Below are 17,175 nucleotides of genomic sequence, written 5' to 3'. Positions count from 1 at the left end.
CGCGGGATTTCATTCTTTTCAGGTTTGGAGAGTGCTCGGGCCGCTAAAAAAGGCATAAAGTTGGACAAGTGGTGCTCTATGTTTGCGCTCTGCCGGAGTCCCGGAGCGGTTTCCAGTATCACGTCCGATGGGTGCATAGATCTCTCGTCATCATTGCGAAATTAAGCAGGCATCGCAATAACAGAGGCCCCATAACACGATACTATATCAAAATAACATCCATGAAAGCGGGGCTCGCGTCTCGGTCTAAAATCAATGAACGCCATGCGCGTCCTGGGGTGTGTTTGGGTGGGGGTGGAATGACTGCTCCATAGGCGCCAACCCGGACAGTCCACGCCTATGGAGCCAGCTGCACCTTGCAGGAGCCCCAGGAGTCTGTGTGTGATGTGCTCGTTGACGATGAGACATGGCCAGGCGAGATGTAACCGCTGAGGTGAGCCTCTTGCATGCTGCATCGATCTAGCCGGGCTCTAATTGCCCGGATCGTCGCATCTTTCCCTTTTTATCATCTAATTGCACGGCTTTTGCCTGCGAAGACCTCAGCTGCACTTCCCGCTTCTTATTCGGTGTTTATCCTCGCGAGGAAATTGAGACTTCCATCCATAACTTGCCGGATTTTGGCTCCGGAGCGGAACTGTGTCACCTGTCATTTAAAGCGACCGTTTTTTCGATTTTCGACCCAGGGAGGAAAATGCCTTCTTCGACGAGTGCATCGTTTAAAGCAATCATTTTCACGAGTAATTATTAATGAACTCATTCATTTACGTTGCTTCAATGTGTAAGTGAGTTCCTCTTCGCCGCGAGACCCATTACCGAATTAATAATCATTTGTAGCAATCTGCTGAAAAACCACCCGCCGCGCTGTGATAAAAGTTAAATCAGATGATGATTGCCGCTTAAGAAATATAACAACTTTATGTCCTTTCATCTTCACTTTCGATCAATTTGCGCAATTCGGGTGATAATTGTCTGGTTTATGGCCAACTAAATCTGAATAGGCCAGATATGGAAAAGGTCCTTAACCTGCGATAATAACTAGGCTGGCAATTAAAACTAAATCCTGGCTAAATCATCAAATTTCAGTTTAATCTTCAAATTTTTAATTAACAGCATTAAGAGGATGATGCTTTAGTCTAGGACTAGGTGGAGTTATTTACGTTGTATCTCAACTGTGCCAACTGCGATCTATAAAGACTGTCTGGACTTAAAAATGATGTTTTTGCACCTAATCAAATTTCTCACATTTTTTAGACAAACAAACTTAATTGTATTCGTGTCACGTGTCGTGAAATGTACCAATGTTCAGTTGTTTATTTACTTTATTTGTGCTTAAAGAATGCATCCAAAGGGTAAACAGAAAGCAATTTTTCTCTATTTAGAGACACTGCGATTTGCATAAGTTCCGGAAGTTTTTCTCGTAACAGAGTTCTTTCTGAAAAGCTTGTAATGAACATCTGTGGGGTAAATATCCTTCAGAATTAATTTGATGCAAGTGTAATGAATTTTTCTTTAATTCACTAACAGAATAAATTAACAAGAAAATAAGATATTTTACAAATCGACAAGTTGATGTTTGTTTGGACTGTAAAGTGAGATTTTTTTAAGTTTTTCCTTGTTCGTTGAAAGTGGAGCTTTCGTCCTTATCTTATCTAATCAATCCAGAATAAACAGGATATCAGATGGCATAATAGGTAGTAAAATATATCACATGTCATGATCAATCTTGAGAGTCGATTGCTTGCACTAAAAGCTCTGACCCACATGGCGCAGCTTGTCGCGACCAGATTTCCTATAAACAAAGCGCAGTTATTCGATTCGTGAACAACATAAACTTAAGTAATATTAAGTGGTGGTTTTCAATCGTATAAATTACTAAACAACCGAGGGTGGCGGTCGCTTTCCACCCATGTCTCGACTTATCGAAAGACTTTAATTTGTTGGAATTGTTCCGGTTGCTCATCTGACTTATGACTTGTCAGTAGCAGGATTGTTACGACACATCTGTGGAAAATGTTAACATACGCTGTGTTCAACAAGAGAAAGACGAACGGGTGCATATATTACTATGTAAATATGAACGGCGGGATGCAAATTTGTAGATCGTGGAGGACTTTTGGTTATTAAGTTATAACTAAATTGTCGGGTCATCATTCCGGTGGACCGCAGACGGGCATCGACCGTGTCTTGGCCCATATTTTCAGGATCGGACACAACCGTATTCATTTTTCTTCGACTTCGAAAAGTAATTTACAGCAGAAGATAACGACGTTACATACTTCTTCTAAAAATGATTGCTTTTATTTTCCAAGTTTCATGTTTCTCTATAATCAATCCTGCTGAAAACGCACTGATGACAACTGCATTCTAACGCCGGCACGAATGCTACAACTTTTATCAAATTGGGTTTGCACAAGAAGAGAATCATGATCCCACGAGTACATAAACTTTGGTTGAGTTGAATCATACAAAACCCCATAATTTACACGAAAGTTTAAGTTCAAAAATATAAATTCTTAAGCATTCAGTTAATTATTTTCAGATTTCAAGACCGTTCCAGAAAATATGCAACTTTTCACTTTCGGTACTCAAATCGTGGAAATGGTCTGAGACAAAATAACCAATCGTATAAGAAAAAGGTTGACAAGATTTGAAAACAACGAGCGAAATAAGGCAGAAAATATACAATTGTACAGTGAAAGAAATAAATAAATGAATTGAAACTAGAGAAGCATATTTTTATAAAGAAAATTGATAATATAAAATATGTAAATATCTTAAATTATATCTACTACTTATAAACAGAAAAGAAAATTAAGAAATAAGAAAAAAAGATTAAAAAATAAGAGCAAGAAAACTCAAGCCGAATCAGCAGAAAAAAGCTTTACAACAAAATATTAGAAACACCTTTAAAATAAATTTTGCATTTGTGTTACTTGTTAAAAAATAAATAATGAATATTTGAATTTTTACTTTATTAGTCACAGATGGTTGCAACCACGTGACTAACTTTCAAGCAAATTTGAAGCACGTGTCGTTACATGTGCTAATTATCCATCATTAACTATTTTACTGATCACAAGAGTTTGTAAATAAAAGATTTTCACTCTTAGACGTAGTACAAAAAATTGTTTTGATGAAAATTAAAGCTTCATAAAAAATGTGTGCAATGCATGAGAGCATGGAAAAATTCTTCTAAAACCAAGGATTTTTTTCGATCTGAATATTATTTAAAGCAAATCTGTAGGTAAATAAATAGGATTTTATATCTTATTTTAACAATTTTTAAACTAAATGTTTTGGAAATTTTTAAAGTTGCAGATGTTTTCGTTACACTCAAATCATCAAAGCTCAAAGTGTTTGTGTAGTTTCTGCATATTAATAGTGCATTTCATTTAATTCTCACAACTGCTAGCGGTAGTTAAAACATTGTAAAATTAGTTAAATAGTAAATTTTTGTAGAATAAGAGTCAGCAATGCAAACTAAAGAACATTATTACGTTATTTTGTGTTTGTGAACTGAATCCAAACAGCTTCGATTCAGTTGATCAAACAGTTATGTAGGTATAACGAAGGGTGTGATCTTATATTCCATATTAAACCACAGTAGCAGTTCAAGTGGAAGTTGAGATGAAGCACTAAGCAAAATTCCTCGCCTAAAACATGCTAATTAAAATTCATCGTCTACGACTGATATTAATGGGAAGTGTGGAACTTCTGGAAGCCCGAACATCTTTGATAGATTGATGTGTCGTCATTCAAAGCCAGTAACAAAAAATTCTGTATATTTTTTCGCCGAACACTTTGAGCTAATTTCAAATTTATTTAAATGATGGTCGGTCCTCGAGTTGATTGCGGGCTAAAATCGTCTTTAGCACTCGGAGAGGAGATTGTAGATCATGAAAGTCTGTCACTGCTCGTTTATGCACGTGATTCGTATTTGATGTTCTTTCAGTTCGTGACTAGTGTAAGCGTAAACGTAATAATGGAGTTTGAGGCGTCGAGGCGCAAGGAGCGTTTAGATATCGACTCCGGGATGGTGCATTTAATTTAAACTGGGTCACTTCGAATATCTCCGCCATTGTCAGAGCAGCAACCGTGAAGAAACTGCATAAATGCCACGATACCACTGGAAAATAGCAACAGTGCTTATAGACGTCACTGGAACAATACCGCCATAGAGAGGACTTTACTCGATGCGTCGAAGAGTGGGGTAATGAAAGCTCCGATTATGAGCTTTATTCAAGAAAACAGCAATTCGACAGCAAGTTTAACCGTTTCATCGGACGAAAAGCACAAAAATGAACTCCGGTCATAAATCTCCCCTGCACCAGTCTGCATAAAGCGCTCCTGTTTGTAAATTTTATTTGCCAGCGCTTGTATTACACGAGCTTCGGGTTGTAAAGAACGTCAAACATTTGTATCAAGCTTTTATCAGGAAAGCACTTTTTACTATTTTACTAAATTAATCGGACTGGGTTAAAACAAACAAACTCGTGCAATTTATTGCACTAGTTTAGAGTTTAAAATTAAACTTTCAGTGAAAAATTGGCCTTTAGGGAGCCAATTATTGGTTAGGACATGCATCAATATTTTATGGCTGGAATATGTCGGGTTTAAACCACACTGGCTGCATTTTCCCAGTCAACTTGAATTAAAAAAAGTTAGACTGTTAGTTGTTTTGGGGAAGTTCAGTCTGCGTCGAGCTCGTAATGAGTTATAAGTGTTTGGAGTACACACAAACTCGCTACTTCCTCCTTTCATACAAACACGTTTCAACTCATCGAAATCTATTGATTTTCCGGAATTTGAAACGCCGGTTTTTACCGGGAATGAGATTGGTTGTTTTTTGATACTTGCACAAATATGTTTGAATATGAAAATGTTGTAACTTGAAACCAATTAATTAGTACGTGTTTAGTTAGCCTCTTTTGTTTACAATTAATAACCAAAAATGCCGTCACATATCAATAGCGCAGTAGTATAATTCCTTCGATAGCAGTAATTTACTGGCCTTACTTCCGTTTGCGTAGTTAGATGCCTTTAGATTATAGAGCACCTATAATAACAACAAACTATACTCGTAGAAAACATTTTTGCATAAAAGCAATTTCCTCTGCTTCGTCATCGGTGCATTAAAAATGTAAGTTTCCTTTCTATTGAAAAAGTTTCTTTTTTAATGTCGGGTGGTAAAAAAAAGAAATCTTTGAAGTGCATTTCGTGATCTTGAAAGCAAATGCGGTTTTTATTCTATCGATACTAGAAAATCTGATTTGAGTGCGGTTAGCCACATATTAAGTGGTGGTATGTCTAGTAATATGATTGTGTACACCTCCCTTTGAAACTAAATTATTTTGAGAGGCGTCAGTATTAGTTCCGAACCTTGATCGGTTTTTCCGAGGGTGTTGCCCAGGTATATACAGTCTGGGTGACGATTTTTTCAGCTTCCGAACTCGTAAACTTTCTGGTACAAGGACAGTAGTTTAATGAAAGATGTGGTGCAATAATTAAATTCTAGGAAATTTCCTTTAATAGGTCGATGACGGTTTTAGCGTCCGTCGTCATAAATTATATGCATTTTTTACGAGCATAAGTGGTTGAGGGATTTTATGTGAAGTTGGAAGCGTCGGGTGGCGATTAATCGGCGGTAGGCGTCGAAATTTTTTTCAGAGCTTTGCTATAATAAAGTGCAGGAGATCAACAAGTTGCGACAGAGGCGTCCACTTAGTGACCTTTTATATATAAATTTTTTTCAATTGCATTTATACCTTCAAGTGGCTATAGTATTTATCTTATGTTTTGTTCAGCGTCTCTGCCTTTGGCTCGCAAGTTCAAGCACGCGATATTAGCTGAGGGCGATGCGGCTCAACTTCGTCTGAGCTGAGCAACTTAAAGAGAATTTTTATTCCACTCGGGCGATAATATAAGCTTTAGTTTTATATAAGAATTTTCTAATTTGCATAATTTATCTCAATATTTTTAATGGAATACAATTATGGGATGATCTGACTCCCGAAGAGGATTTATCTTCCTTATAAGTTGGATTAAATTTTTACAAACTATTTAACTTTAACGTTATAAAAGCCAAGTCCCATATCCTAAGTACTCGGGGGTGGCGTCATCAAACAGACATCTGTTGCAGAATGTTGTTATCGCCATATGTGTGCCATTGAACAACTCAAAATACCATTTTCAAACTGGTGAGGATTTGTCATTATTATAATTTGATCGTGGGATGTGAGGACATGATGTAATCTTATACGTTCTTCTCGAAATGTGTCGAGAGGATATCGAACGTCAGCCCATTTAGAAAGAATCACTATCACCCTCTAATAACACCTCAGAAAACATCAAGTGGTTCTGCTAAAAATTATCGGAGAAAATTTACTCGGAAAGTATTAAAACATGCAACGGAAAGGGACAAAATGCAATTACCCTTCTCCTGTACAAGACTGCACACGACGTATTATCGATCCGAGATATTTTAAAGTAAAAACAATTAGAGGAAAAGCGGGAAATATCAAAGGAAGCTGAACACGAAGCAAACACCAAAAAGAAGCTACAAATTAAAACCAGATTGCAATTTTTAAACAAGATCAACGCCAATTTGTGGATCAAAAGTTTGCTCTTGTTCATTATAGAAGACTAGGAAAAAATAAAATTTTCAAACAAAAATTGATTTTTTTTAATTATTTTAGCAACGAAAATTTGTTAAAAATTATCTGTTTAAATAGAAGCAACAGCTTGCAATTTCTAAGTTTGAGTGCTACTTAAGTAATAATATGCTTATCATAAGACGCAGTTAAAAATTTTGTAATCAAATTAAAACGACTCAGCATTGTCTGAAAGAGCAAACTTTTTAACTTTGGAATTGAAAAAGTTTGAAGGTTCGAAAATAATATTTGTCTTATTTTCTTTTGTTGTTCACCAATAGAGAGAAGATTCACTTTTGTCTAGATAACACTGAAATGACCGCACCGTATCAGTCCAGGAAGAACGAATAATAATAACAAAGACTGGATAGAAATGAAGCCCCTTTGCGATTTTGAAGGAAACTCGAAACTGGTTAGTCATTTGAAACTTTTAATTATATCTTATACAATCAAAAGGTTTTTCAATATGCAGAGTTGATCTATACAATAAAAAAATATTGTAGATTACCTAACGACGGCGACGGTTCTAAAATAAATCTCCTTAAAGTTTTATCCTGAAACTAATTACACAAATCAAATATTCAGGCTTTGTTAAAGTAGGTTCATATCAGCATTAATTATAGAACTTAACTATCAACTTCAATTAGTTGAAGCTATTAACAAAGGTGCCTCACTAGATTTAGGAATTTATATACTTAATAGTTTCGCAAAGCTGCTTTCAAGTATAGATTGCGTTTAATAAAAAACAAAAATTTGTACTTACACAAATGTTGCAACTCAGTTTGTGAAGGAGGTGTTTCAAGCAAACAATGCGGACTGTGAAGAGGTGCTCGTCAGGCTTTAAATGTCAATCAGTAACTGTAACCTAAACAGGTGCAATGTTTTATTAATGACTATTTAGGGATGCATTTTCCAATTCCATTGCGTTGAGATAGGGTATCAAATAGCGTTTCCACATAATTACAATCAGTTCCAATTACTCTAATCGTGAATTTGTAATCGAAATATCAAAATTTAACAAACATTAAATTCATTTGACGGTGATGTCTTGCATGCTGTAAAACAATGGTGTTGCTTTGTTTGAACGCTTTACATGTTCAGTCATATTATGCTGAATGTTGGCATTATTTTATTAATCTAGAAGGGGCGGAGCAACATGCGGCGTCCAGCCTGCAGGTCCTCGTGACAACATGAACACGTCGTCGACGGAGAACACATCTGTCACCTACGCTCCGCACGAGGCCACCTATTCCATTACCCAAGTCGTCTTTATTGGTACCATAGGTAACCTTCATAATAAAATTTTCGATTTGAATGTATGAGTTTTGGTCCGACAGCCGGAATCCTGTCTGTGGTAACAGTGGTAGGCAACATAATGGTGATGATTTCCTTCAAGATCGACAAGCAACTGCAGACTATAAGCAACTACTTCCTCTTCTCCTTGGCTGTGGCCGACTTTGCTATTGGTCTAATTTCCATGCCTCTGTTTACCGTGTCCACTCTTCTGGGCTACTGGCCTCTGGGACCCCTCGTATGCGACACATGGCTGGCTCTTGATTATCTCGCTAGTAATGCCTCGGTACTCAACTTACTCATCATCAGCTTTGACCGCTATTTTTCGGTGACCAGACCTCTCACTTACCGTGCCAAAAGAACCACCAATAGAGCAGCCATCATGATAGCGTAAGTTTTTTGACCATCATCACTGCACAAATTTTATTACGTCTATAAAGTCCAACCGTATAAAATATCGAAGTGTGGAATTATTAGATTGTAACAGTCGTGAACAAATCCGTCTGTCATTTTATTACAGAATCTGCAATTGTGTGCAAATTGCGGTGCGGAAAAGAACCGGAATAATATTTTCCGTAGGTTGCTCAAAGCTAACCGCAAAATGCATCGGGTGGGGTGTCGGACTAGAACAGGGGTTGAATCAGCTCAAGTGCTGGAATTATTCAGTGACCTGTGCTCGTAGCCATAATAACGTCTCCATCCTATATATAAAAAGGAATCGAATCTCCTTTCAGATGCGCTTGGGGTATTAGTTTGCTGTTGTGGCCACCCTGGATCTATAGCTGGCCATATATCGAAGGCGAACGGACTGTACCTGAAAACGAATGCTATATTCAATTCATCGAAACCAACCATTACATCACTTTCGGAACAGCTATTGCCGCTTTCTACGTTCCCGTCACCGTTATGTGCTTTCTATATTGGCGTATATGGCGGGAAACGGAAAAGAGGCAGAAGGACTTACCCAACCTACAAGCGGGCAAAAAAGATAGCAGCAAACGGAGTAATTCCAGGTAGGGATTGGTTTTGTTTAAACTTTGTCGGACGACAAAAGGGTTTATTTAGACAAAACCGACCTTAGAACTCATCTCTTCCCTAACTCGCCTTTCTGTGCCGTCTCTTTCAATCGTAGAATAATATTTTTTTAATACAAAAACGAATAAATTTAGTTAAATTGCACTTCATGCATGATTTTAAGCATGCAGTACTATTTTCCCTAAAGACACTTTTTTACAAAAAAAATTAATATAAGAGTTACGAAATTAATGCTTTCTATCGCAAAATTTTAAATTCTATAAATTCAAGTAAGTTAGAAAAATGTGTTTATTTTGTTGAGTATTTTTGCTCTAGTGTCCCGGCGCCTCCGCCAAAATTGCAGTCTAGCCGCATTGAAACAAAAAGCCCAAACTTCGCACATGTGCTTTAATAAATTCTTGATCTGCTTACAATAAAATACGTTCAATTTGCAGGCTAATTAGTTCCACGTAGAAATTGGAGTCTAAAACGGGCGGTTATTCAAAGTCCCACTATAATTAATTCCTCATTGTATATTGTGCTAATTTTACATCTTCTCCTATTTAATGGTGATCTAAGCCTTATTATCCACTCATCTCAGTTTATGCATTCAAAGATTTTGCACTCCCTTATCAAATTACAAATAATGTGAACTTTTTGTCCAATTAATTTTCCAACTAATTAACTCAGTAGGTATGCAACTGATTTTGTGAAGCCGGAGAAGCTTTATTTATACAGTTTTATCACGCACATTAATTATAACGGCACAGACACCACTTGGATAAATTTATATTGATTAACATCTACATTCTCATTTGACTTTACTCTCCCAAACAAACATCTTAAATCCTCTAGTAACTCTTTCAGCATGCCAAGCCGACACAATACTTCCCAACTTGCACCCTAGAGTCTTTGGGGCAATAAAAATGGGTTTAAAATATCCAACTAGTTTTTGTGATAGTAATTTAACTTTTCATTTCATGTATGCCCTCTCGTCAATGGACCTTAAATTCACATGCAAAAAGTTTTGATTTTCCATTTAGTAATGTGAAATTTCCATATAAATAGTTTAACTTTTGCAAAAGTTACGCATAATTTCAAAGTTAGTAAACTACGGTTAATTATTGTAGTCATAAAATTAAGCCAACCTGCAACAAGTTCAATTTTATATGAAAAACTTTCATGATTGCAATCTTCCTCATTTTCGATCTATTTATAATTGCGTTGGACAACTAATCGTAGAAGAGTTATTAAAGCAAATCAACAGCAATTTAGTTCTCTAACAACCTACTCGACTAGTTACATCCCATTCCCGATAGATCTAAACTTCAGTGAGGCTCCTTTCGTAGCTGTAAATTTTTGTCTTATGTCTATTAATCAAACGCCCCGAAGGTTCCTTTTATAGATGTTCGGTGTTAGTAAATGTATGAAAGGAAACTTTTTAACAAATCACTTGATTATGTTCATACAGTGTATTCGTGTGCAGTGATGAAGCAAATAATGCCTGTTCGACGGTGGATTTAGAAGACTGGCGAAGACCTCGATCTGAGTCTTCAACGGGTGCCGATACAGATTCTGTTTATATGCACAGTACAGTCTGCGTCGATCATCATCGACGGAAACGACCGGTTAGTAAGACAAATCTAATAAAACGCTCCCAGCAACTGCTACTAACACCTTCAATCATCACATTGCGAACTAAATTTACCCCACTTCCGGTTTCATCAACAAAAACACGAAATTCTTTATTAAAATCTATGGCTAAAATAGATCTTTCTACTTCTATTAGGTGCGGTACAATGACTACGACATACTTGGGTTAACAATTGAATCGAGGTCTAATTGTAAATAACATTATCTGCGTGTGTGTGTGAAGCTATATCAACCGGAAGCTGTCATTCTATTGACCGCAATGAAATGCTTATAGTTATCATGCGCGTTGTTATATTTAATTAAGTTTCATATTATATATGCCATTTAGATGCAACAGCCACAAATAATAAATATTTAAAAAAGAACACGGCATGATAAATAGATAGAATAAAATCTCCAACGTTAAAGCATCACCGCTAAATCGAATAGGAAATTGATCAAATTGATTCCGTCTTGCTTGCAAATCACATTTATAATGATAAGGCTTCGAAAAGAAATCAACACTTGCGTAAATCAACTCAATTTTTTTTTGTACAGCAAAAAGGAGGTTGGTTGGCGGGAATATGGAGGATAAGAGCGTGGTGTGTGGCGTGGTGGCACTCTGGAAGGGAAGACAGCGATACAGAAGAAGAAAGTCCCAGTGAACAAGGGCAAGGCTGCATCACTCCGGTGTCTTTGGATACGCCTTTACAAAGCTCGGTGTCGAGGTGCACTTCTTTAAACGTCATCAGGTAAGAAAAACTTGTTTGTTTAATGGAAAACTTAAGTTTTCGGTGTCTAATGTCTATTTAATTTATTCTTTTAAGTGTAACACCGGTTCTTCAGACTTCATTATTTTACAATTGTGGTTTTGATTAAAAGATACTAAAAGGTAAAAAAAATTAACATTGCTTATTTTAAGAATCATAATCCAATTCTTAGAATCAAAAACTGAAAAGTTTATTAACATAGAATGAATGAGTAGAAAGAAACACTAAGAAACAAGCAAAGTACTTAAATAAAAAATTTTGATAATCTCGTCCGAAATGTCAGTTCGCACGGATTCTTTGAGATAAAAAAAATACTAGCTTTTTCAAAATATTGTGTATTAAAATGAATAATGGACTAAAAGAAAATAAAGAAATGAGTTGTAAATACAACTTTGCATATACATTTTAGTGTTATCTTTTTAAAAATAATAGCGAGTGCTAATTCCCTTTTTTTCTCAAGCCGATCGTATAGATTTTTCTATAGATCGTGCTTATTTTATAATAGCGATAAAGAATCTCCATCGATAAAACGGTTTTAGCGAATGCATTTTATCGTATTATTTGATTGTAACTCTTGAACTTGTTCCGGTAGGGACCCGTACGTCAGCACATTGTCGACACAACGCGAATTACCACACACTCAGGCCAATATGACCCCAACTCGGCTAGCGCCGAGGGACTCCAGGAGCTTGCCGACGGGCAACCGTTTGGCAGGTCGTTCGGTTTCAAGCGATAGCGTTTATACGATCTTGATTCGCTTGCCTGGCGATCCTGGAGAAGGCACCGGTTGTTCGGAAGCGGCCTCCATCAAGATGATCCCGGAGGACGTTCGCACGCGATCGCATCCCGAGGTGGACTACTCGATGAACACGTTGCACGCGAATCATCTGAACCGGCGACCGTCAGCCATGCCAGACATTCGAATACCGCTCAATGCCAAAATTATTCCCAAACAACTGGCCGGAAAAACGCTGCTAGCCAATGCGACGAAAAACCAAGGCAAGAAGAAGAAGAAAACGCAAGAGAAGAAGGCCGATAAGAAAGCAGCAAAGACCCTGTCTGCGATTCTGCTCACTTTTATCATCACGTGGACGCCGTATAACGTTTTGGTGCTGTTAAAACCGGTAACGGCGTCGAGTGCCCGCATCCCGCCACAGCTGTGGGATTTCTTTTACTACTTGTGCTACATTAACTCTACCATCAACCCGGTGTGCTACGCATTGTGCAACGCCAGTTTTCGGCGAACGTACCTCAGAATCCTCCAGTGTAAATGGCACAATAGGAACCGCGCCGCCATGAATCGAGGCTTTTACAATTAACGTTGAGGAAGTGGCGATGGAATTGCGGATGTACTTTGGCCGTTAAAAGGGCCATTTCCGATGTTTGTGCAGAAGCAAAGTGGATTTTCGCGGGCAGACCGACGCTCGAGGGATCCGCAACGAACTCCCCGGACTATTTCTAGATGTTTTTATATTTGTAATTGTATACCGCTCAAACCGTGTTCTAAAAACGTGCGTGAGGACTGACATGGTAGGTTTAATAACAAAAAAGATATTTATACATAATATAGAGGCTGTGTGTTAGATTTAGTCTTATTTGTTCGTGGCAAGACCAATCTTTGGACATCCATAGCATTAATCGACGGGCTGACGGCTGTCTTCCACATCCCACATCTGACGGGAAGAACTGGCAGGACCAGGAATCGTCGTCACTACATACTTGCCTAACTTCATACTAACATTAGCAAGACTTTGTCTTTTACCCAACGACGGTCCAGTAAAACTGAAACGAAGAAATAATACAAATAATACACATCATTACCTTCAAAAATCCTATTTTCTCCTTGTCGATTGACGTGTTGTGCCTGCTCACTGTCAACTGTATTATTTATTCAGTTCAGGAAACAGCACCGGGACCTGTCTGGAGCTTCGTAGCGCCTCAATGTATAGCGATTATGTTTAGAAGCAATAATCAGCGAATATACAATACAATAATTTTCTTCCCATCCCGATGATGATGATACAAGAACAATGTGCCAAATTATCGCAACGATCATATTACATAGATGTTATCCATGAGTCAACTCTGCTCTGTGAATAAATTCCAATTTCCATTGCAATATTAATTCGTGTTATTTATTGGAAAAAAACATATGTACTTTGACAATCTCTAATCATCTCGATGTTACGCTCCCATACACCTGGATGTTTTCTCTTGGCCCTTGATTGACCCAAATTTCATCGAATTGTTTGTACTATGAACAAATTTAAAACATGACGGAATTATATTAATTCAATTATTTGTTATTTCGTTTAAGAAATTTAGTTTTATTGTATAATCATTTCATCAGACAAAATGACTTTTCACGAAGATTTATTAAATACAAACAAGCTGTTTTTGTTTTCATCGATTTTTGCTCCAGTGCCAAACTAGAAGTGATATTTGATACAGGTATTAAGTAAGACGCAAATTTGCTTTGATCCCATTCTCACCGTATTTAATAAATCATCGTGATTGGTGTACTAAAGACAACATGAGGTTCCCAAAGTGGCATTGTAAAGGAAACAAGCGGCCACCTTGGCGGCCCCTTGATTCCCATCGACTTTTTTTTTGGACGATTTTAATAACGACCCAATGGGACTTTCAATGTAACTATCGACGCACATTAGGTACAATTTATTATAAAATAAAACCACAAGGAACGAGACTTTTGTAATATTTACCATTCCCGATATAAATAGTGGTTTGTAAATGATGTTAATAAATAAAATGTTGTTTTATATACTAATATAATAAAGACATTTTATTAAAATTCCCATTAAATCACTAAAAAAGTTACGGGTATTATAAATATAATGTTAATGAAGCTGTATAAACTAAATGAGATAATAAAGCTAAATTAAAATAGACTACAAGCTTTACTTGATGTTTTGGATGTTAGTTTTAAGTACTCGAGCGTTTAAGGAGGAACTGCAAGTTTTCGTTTGTCTCTATCGGACCTTCTCCACAAACGCTCGCAAATTAAGCTAGAAATAATTTTACAATCTATTCTTCTAGCTCCCTTATGATACTTTCTAAATTAAAATACAATTATATGTCAATTTAGTACGCACTTTTTTAAATCCTCGGTTAGTCCAAATTTTTTTCAAATTTACTTATAAATCCCGGTAATCAATCAAGTGCAAATAAAATACCACCCCAAAAAATGTGAAACAATTCTAAATATATGAAACATCGTATGGATTTGCCGGGTGCGGTATATCCGGAGGCACCTTCAAATGACCAGGATCTTCATCTTGTGAAGACACACTCGACTGTTTTTTCAAAATGTTTCTAAACTTAGCCGACTGAACTCGCTGTTGCAAAATCTACAAACAAAATTTCAAATTACCAAAGATGCAAATATCACGGCTTTTCAACAAAAATAAAGCAATTATAATTGTACAAATCGATAAGTCAATTCGCCGCAACCTATAAAGTATCAATAAGTAAAGGTCTCGACCTTTTCATTGCAATAACAGCTCGGTCTCTGGTACTGATTTATTATTAACCAGTATTTATGACCAAGAAATTTCATTTTTATTCGATACCCCTGAATGAACACAAGTCTAAATTTCAAATTGGACAAAAAAATACAGGTCAGTGACACTAACTATAAAAAAGTTCATTCTTCTGTACATTAAATACAGGGGTAGTTTATCAACAAAACTGCTATATTCTAAAAACCAATCACTTTTATTACACTTTTATATAAAGGCAGCATTGAACTAGAAATTTGTTCATTTTGTGTAAAAAAATCACCTTTGACGTTTATAAAAAGGTAAAACACGTAACGAAAATATCATGCAAGCCTATCTAATTACTGACTGTTAAAAAATATAACATCTAAATATGTTTGAACTGCCAGTCATGCAAGTCTAGTCAATTACCTGCTGTCGTCTAATTTCAGCTTCGTCGAGTTTTTCCTGGAGTTTGACCAAAGTCGTAGTCGGACTGGTTTGTTGTTCCTCCAACCGCTGAAATCTCTTCGGTGGATGTTTTTTAATGATACTCTCTTCTCCCTCGTCTTGAAATGCGATTTCAAATGATAGTCCATTTGCTAGAAATGGCAACATGACAAGAGAATTGTCTAGTTTGTGTTTCCAAACCTCCTTTTTGTATATTATTAACAGTGGCAGTTTCAACTAAAATCTCAGTCTGTGGGTCCTCTCCTTCTAGTGGTGGTACGTCTGAGACGCTCCTGGGAATCGAAATTTTTCTCGTTTCCGCGTTACCGTTAGATAATTCTGTTACTTTATTGCCATCTAAAGGCTCGACTGTTAAATTTTTTGCAGCGCTGCAGCCCATGCCTTAAAAATATTCGTTTGTTATGGAAATAAGGATGTTGATAGTGAGGGTTTGCCCGCGATTCGGATTTGCATATCTAAGTTCAAGGACTACATGAAAAAGGAAAATATTAAAATAAAGTGTGCGGATCACGACAGACGATGACTATCGTCTAGTGCTTAATTATGACGTATAACTAACTATAAGAAGTACTATTTCTGGAACTCTGGATCAAAAATTGAAATTACGTACACTATTATATTCGATAGATTTGAGTGAATTATTCACAACAATATTGAATGTATCGCAATTACGAGCAGTTTGCATTAATAATAAGTTTCTTGAATCATTGTCTGTGGACACCATTTGTTGTGAGTGACGCGGTTTTATGCTCAATCGATAGACATGTGCTTTCAGTAAAAATAAATTACATTTGTTATAACGGTATGATAAAATATAAATCGATAATGCACAATGGGGGTTATATGTTATTAAATTTTTCATAGTGGCTAATTAATTACACCCGCAGAGACATTACGACTAATTTTGATAAATCAAGTAGATCAAATTTTCTAAATATTCAGAGATTACAATCAAACAAAGGTATTCAATTTACACTGTTTCCAAGATCTAATAGCTTGAAGTTTGTCAAAGGAGTCGAGTTTAAACTGCTATTATCAACGACAAGAGAGAAGTTTAATGGCAAAAGTATCTTCTATTCGCTTATTGCCAATACTATTATTCTTTACTAAGTAACCAAAGTTAAGTCTACGCGAAATGCTTTAATGAAATTTGAAATTCCAAGTTTCTCTTTCAATCAATGAAACAAAAACAAACACCTTACCCGAAACAAAAAACTATACCAAGAAAATTTATTAAGCCCAGAAAATGCTTTTAGCGTTTTCATTTGTTAAAGTACACGCACTTACTAAAGCTCTGAAAGGGTTAGTTTTGTATAGTTGCGGGGTTGAGCACCTGCTTATGACTTGCGCACTTTAAATGTTTATATTGTATACTTTCATGTATGTACATACATACAACATGTATAATATAACGGGCTAAATCACTAGTTCGATTATTTCTGACTGCCTTTTACAGTTATAAAATATTAAATGTGTCAAGATTTGAATAAAACAATATAAATACTGAAAAGCTATTTCTCGTAATTGTAATTACACGCTCAGTCGCGCATTTTTGAATTATTCACTTGCTCTTATTTCTGTTTACATCTATTTCAGGTCAATTGGATTACAGTGTTTGCATTTTGACAAAAAAATATTAAACATAACGAATAAAGATGAATAACACATCTGCCCAAATTTGGATTCATCCTCCATCAATTTTCGAGGTAGATTTATTGGTTGTAGATAAATATTTTGGAAGACGTGATATTTGTAGGAAGAAAAAGATTTTTTAATTGGCTTTTTATGCAAACCGTTCAAAAGTAGGCACGCCAATTCTTGTCTAATATGGAAAAACGTAGGTTACTC

General features: G+C 36.3%; 2 protein-coding genes across 6 annotated transcripts; one reads left to right on the top strand and one right to left on the bottom strand.

Annotated features, from left to right (window-relative positions):
- The first annotated feature begins 293 nt into the window (after positions 1-293).
- On the top strand, positions 294-14,438 carry LOC123007855 (muscarinic acetylcholine receptor DM1). 3 transcript variants are annotated; one of them, XM_044403337.1, is made up of 7 exons: positions 294-433; positions 7,792-7,934; positions 7,988-8,333; positions 8,678-8,956; positions 10,444-10,585; positions 11,148-11,341; positions 11,952-14,438. In XM_044403337.1, exons 2-7 carry the CDS (start codon positions 7,841-7,843, stop codon positions 12,676-12,678), a joined length of 1,782 nt encoding a protein of 593 aa, XP_044259272.1. In that variant the 5' UTR covers positions 294-433; positions 7,792-7,840; the 3' UTR covers positions 12,679-14,438. The 3 variants fall into 3 exon arrangements, with proteins under 3 accessions (XP_044259272.1, XP_044259270.1, XP_044259271.1); XM_044403335.1 differs by having other exon boundaries at positions 10,429-10,585; XM_044403336.1 differs by having other exon boundaries at positions 393-433; positions 7,795-7,934; positions 10,429-10,585.
- On the bottom strand, positions 12,657-16,793 carry LOC123007856. 3 transcript variants are annotated; one of them, XM_044403338.1, is made up of 4 exons: positions 16,615-16,793; positions 15,508-15,708; positions 15,289-15,458; positions 12,657-14,727 (listed from the first exon to the last, which is right to left on the bottom strand). In XM_044403338.1, exons 2-4 carry the CDS (start codon positions 15,704-15,706, stop codon positions 14,578-14,580), a joined length of 519 nt encoding a protein of 172 aa, XP_044259273.1. In that variant the 5' UTR covers positions 15,707-15,708; positions 16,615-16,793; the 3' UTR covers positions 12,657-14,577. The 3 variants fall into 3 exon arrangements, with proteins under 3 accessions (XP_044259273.1, XP_044259274.1, XP_044259275.1); XM_044403339.1 differs by having other exon boundaries at positions 16,530-16,629; XM_044403340.1 differs by lacking the exon at positions 16,615-16,793 and adding an exon at positions 15,938-15,966.
- Between the last annotated feature and the right edge of the window lie 382 nt (positions 16,794-17,175).

This window comes from Tribolium madens, unplaced genomic scaffold (genome assembly GCF_015345945.1).
Source record: "Tribolium madens isolate multiple individuals breed KSU strain unplaced genomic scaffold, Tmad_KSU_1.1 Scaffold_3;HRSCAF=73;Tcas5.2_LG2, whole genome shotgun sequence".
Lineage (NCBI taxonomy): Eukaryota > Metazoa > Arthropoda > Insecta > Coleoptera > Tenebrionidae > Tribolium > Tribolium madens.
This window is presented reverse-complemented; position numbering and strand designations above follow the sequence as displayed.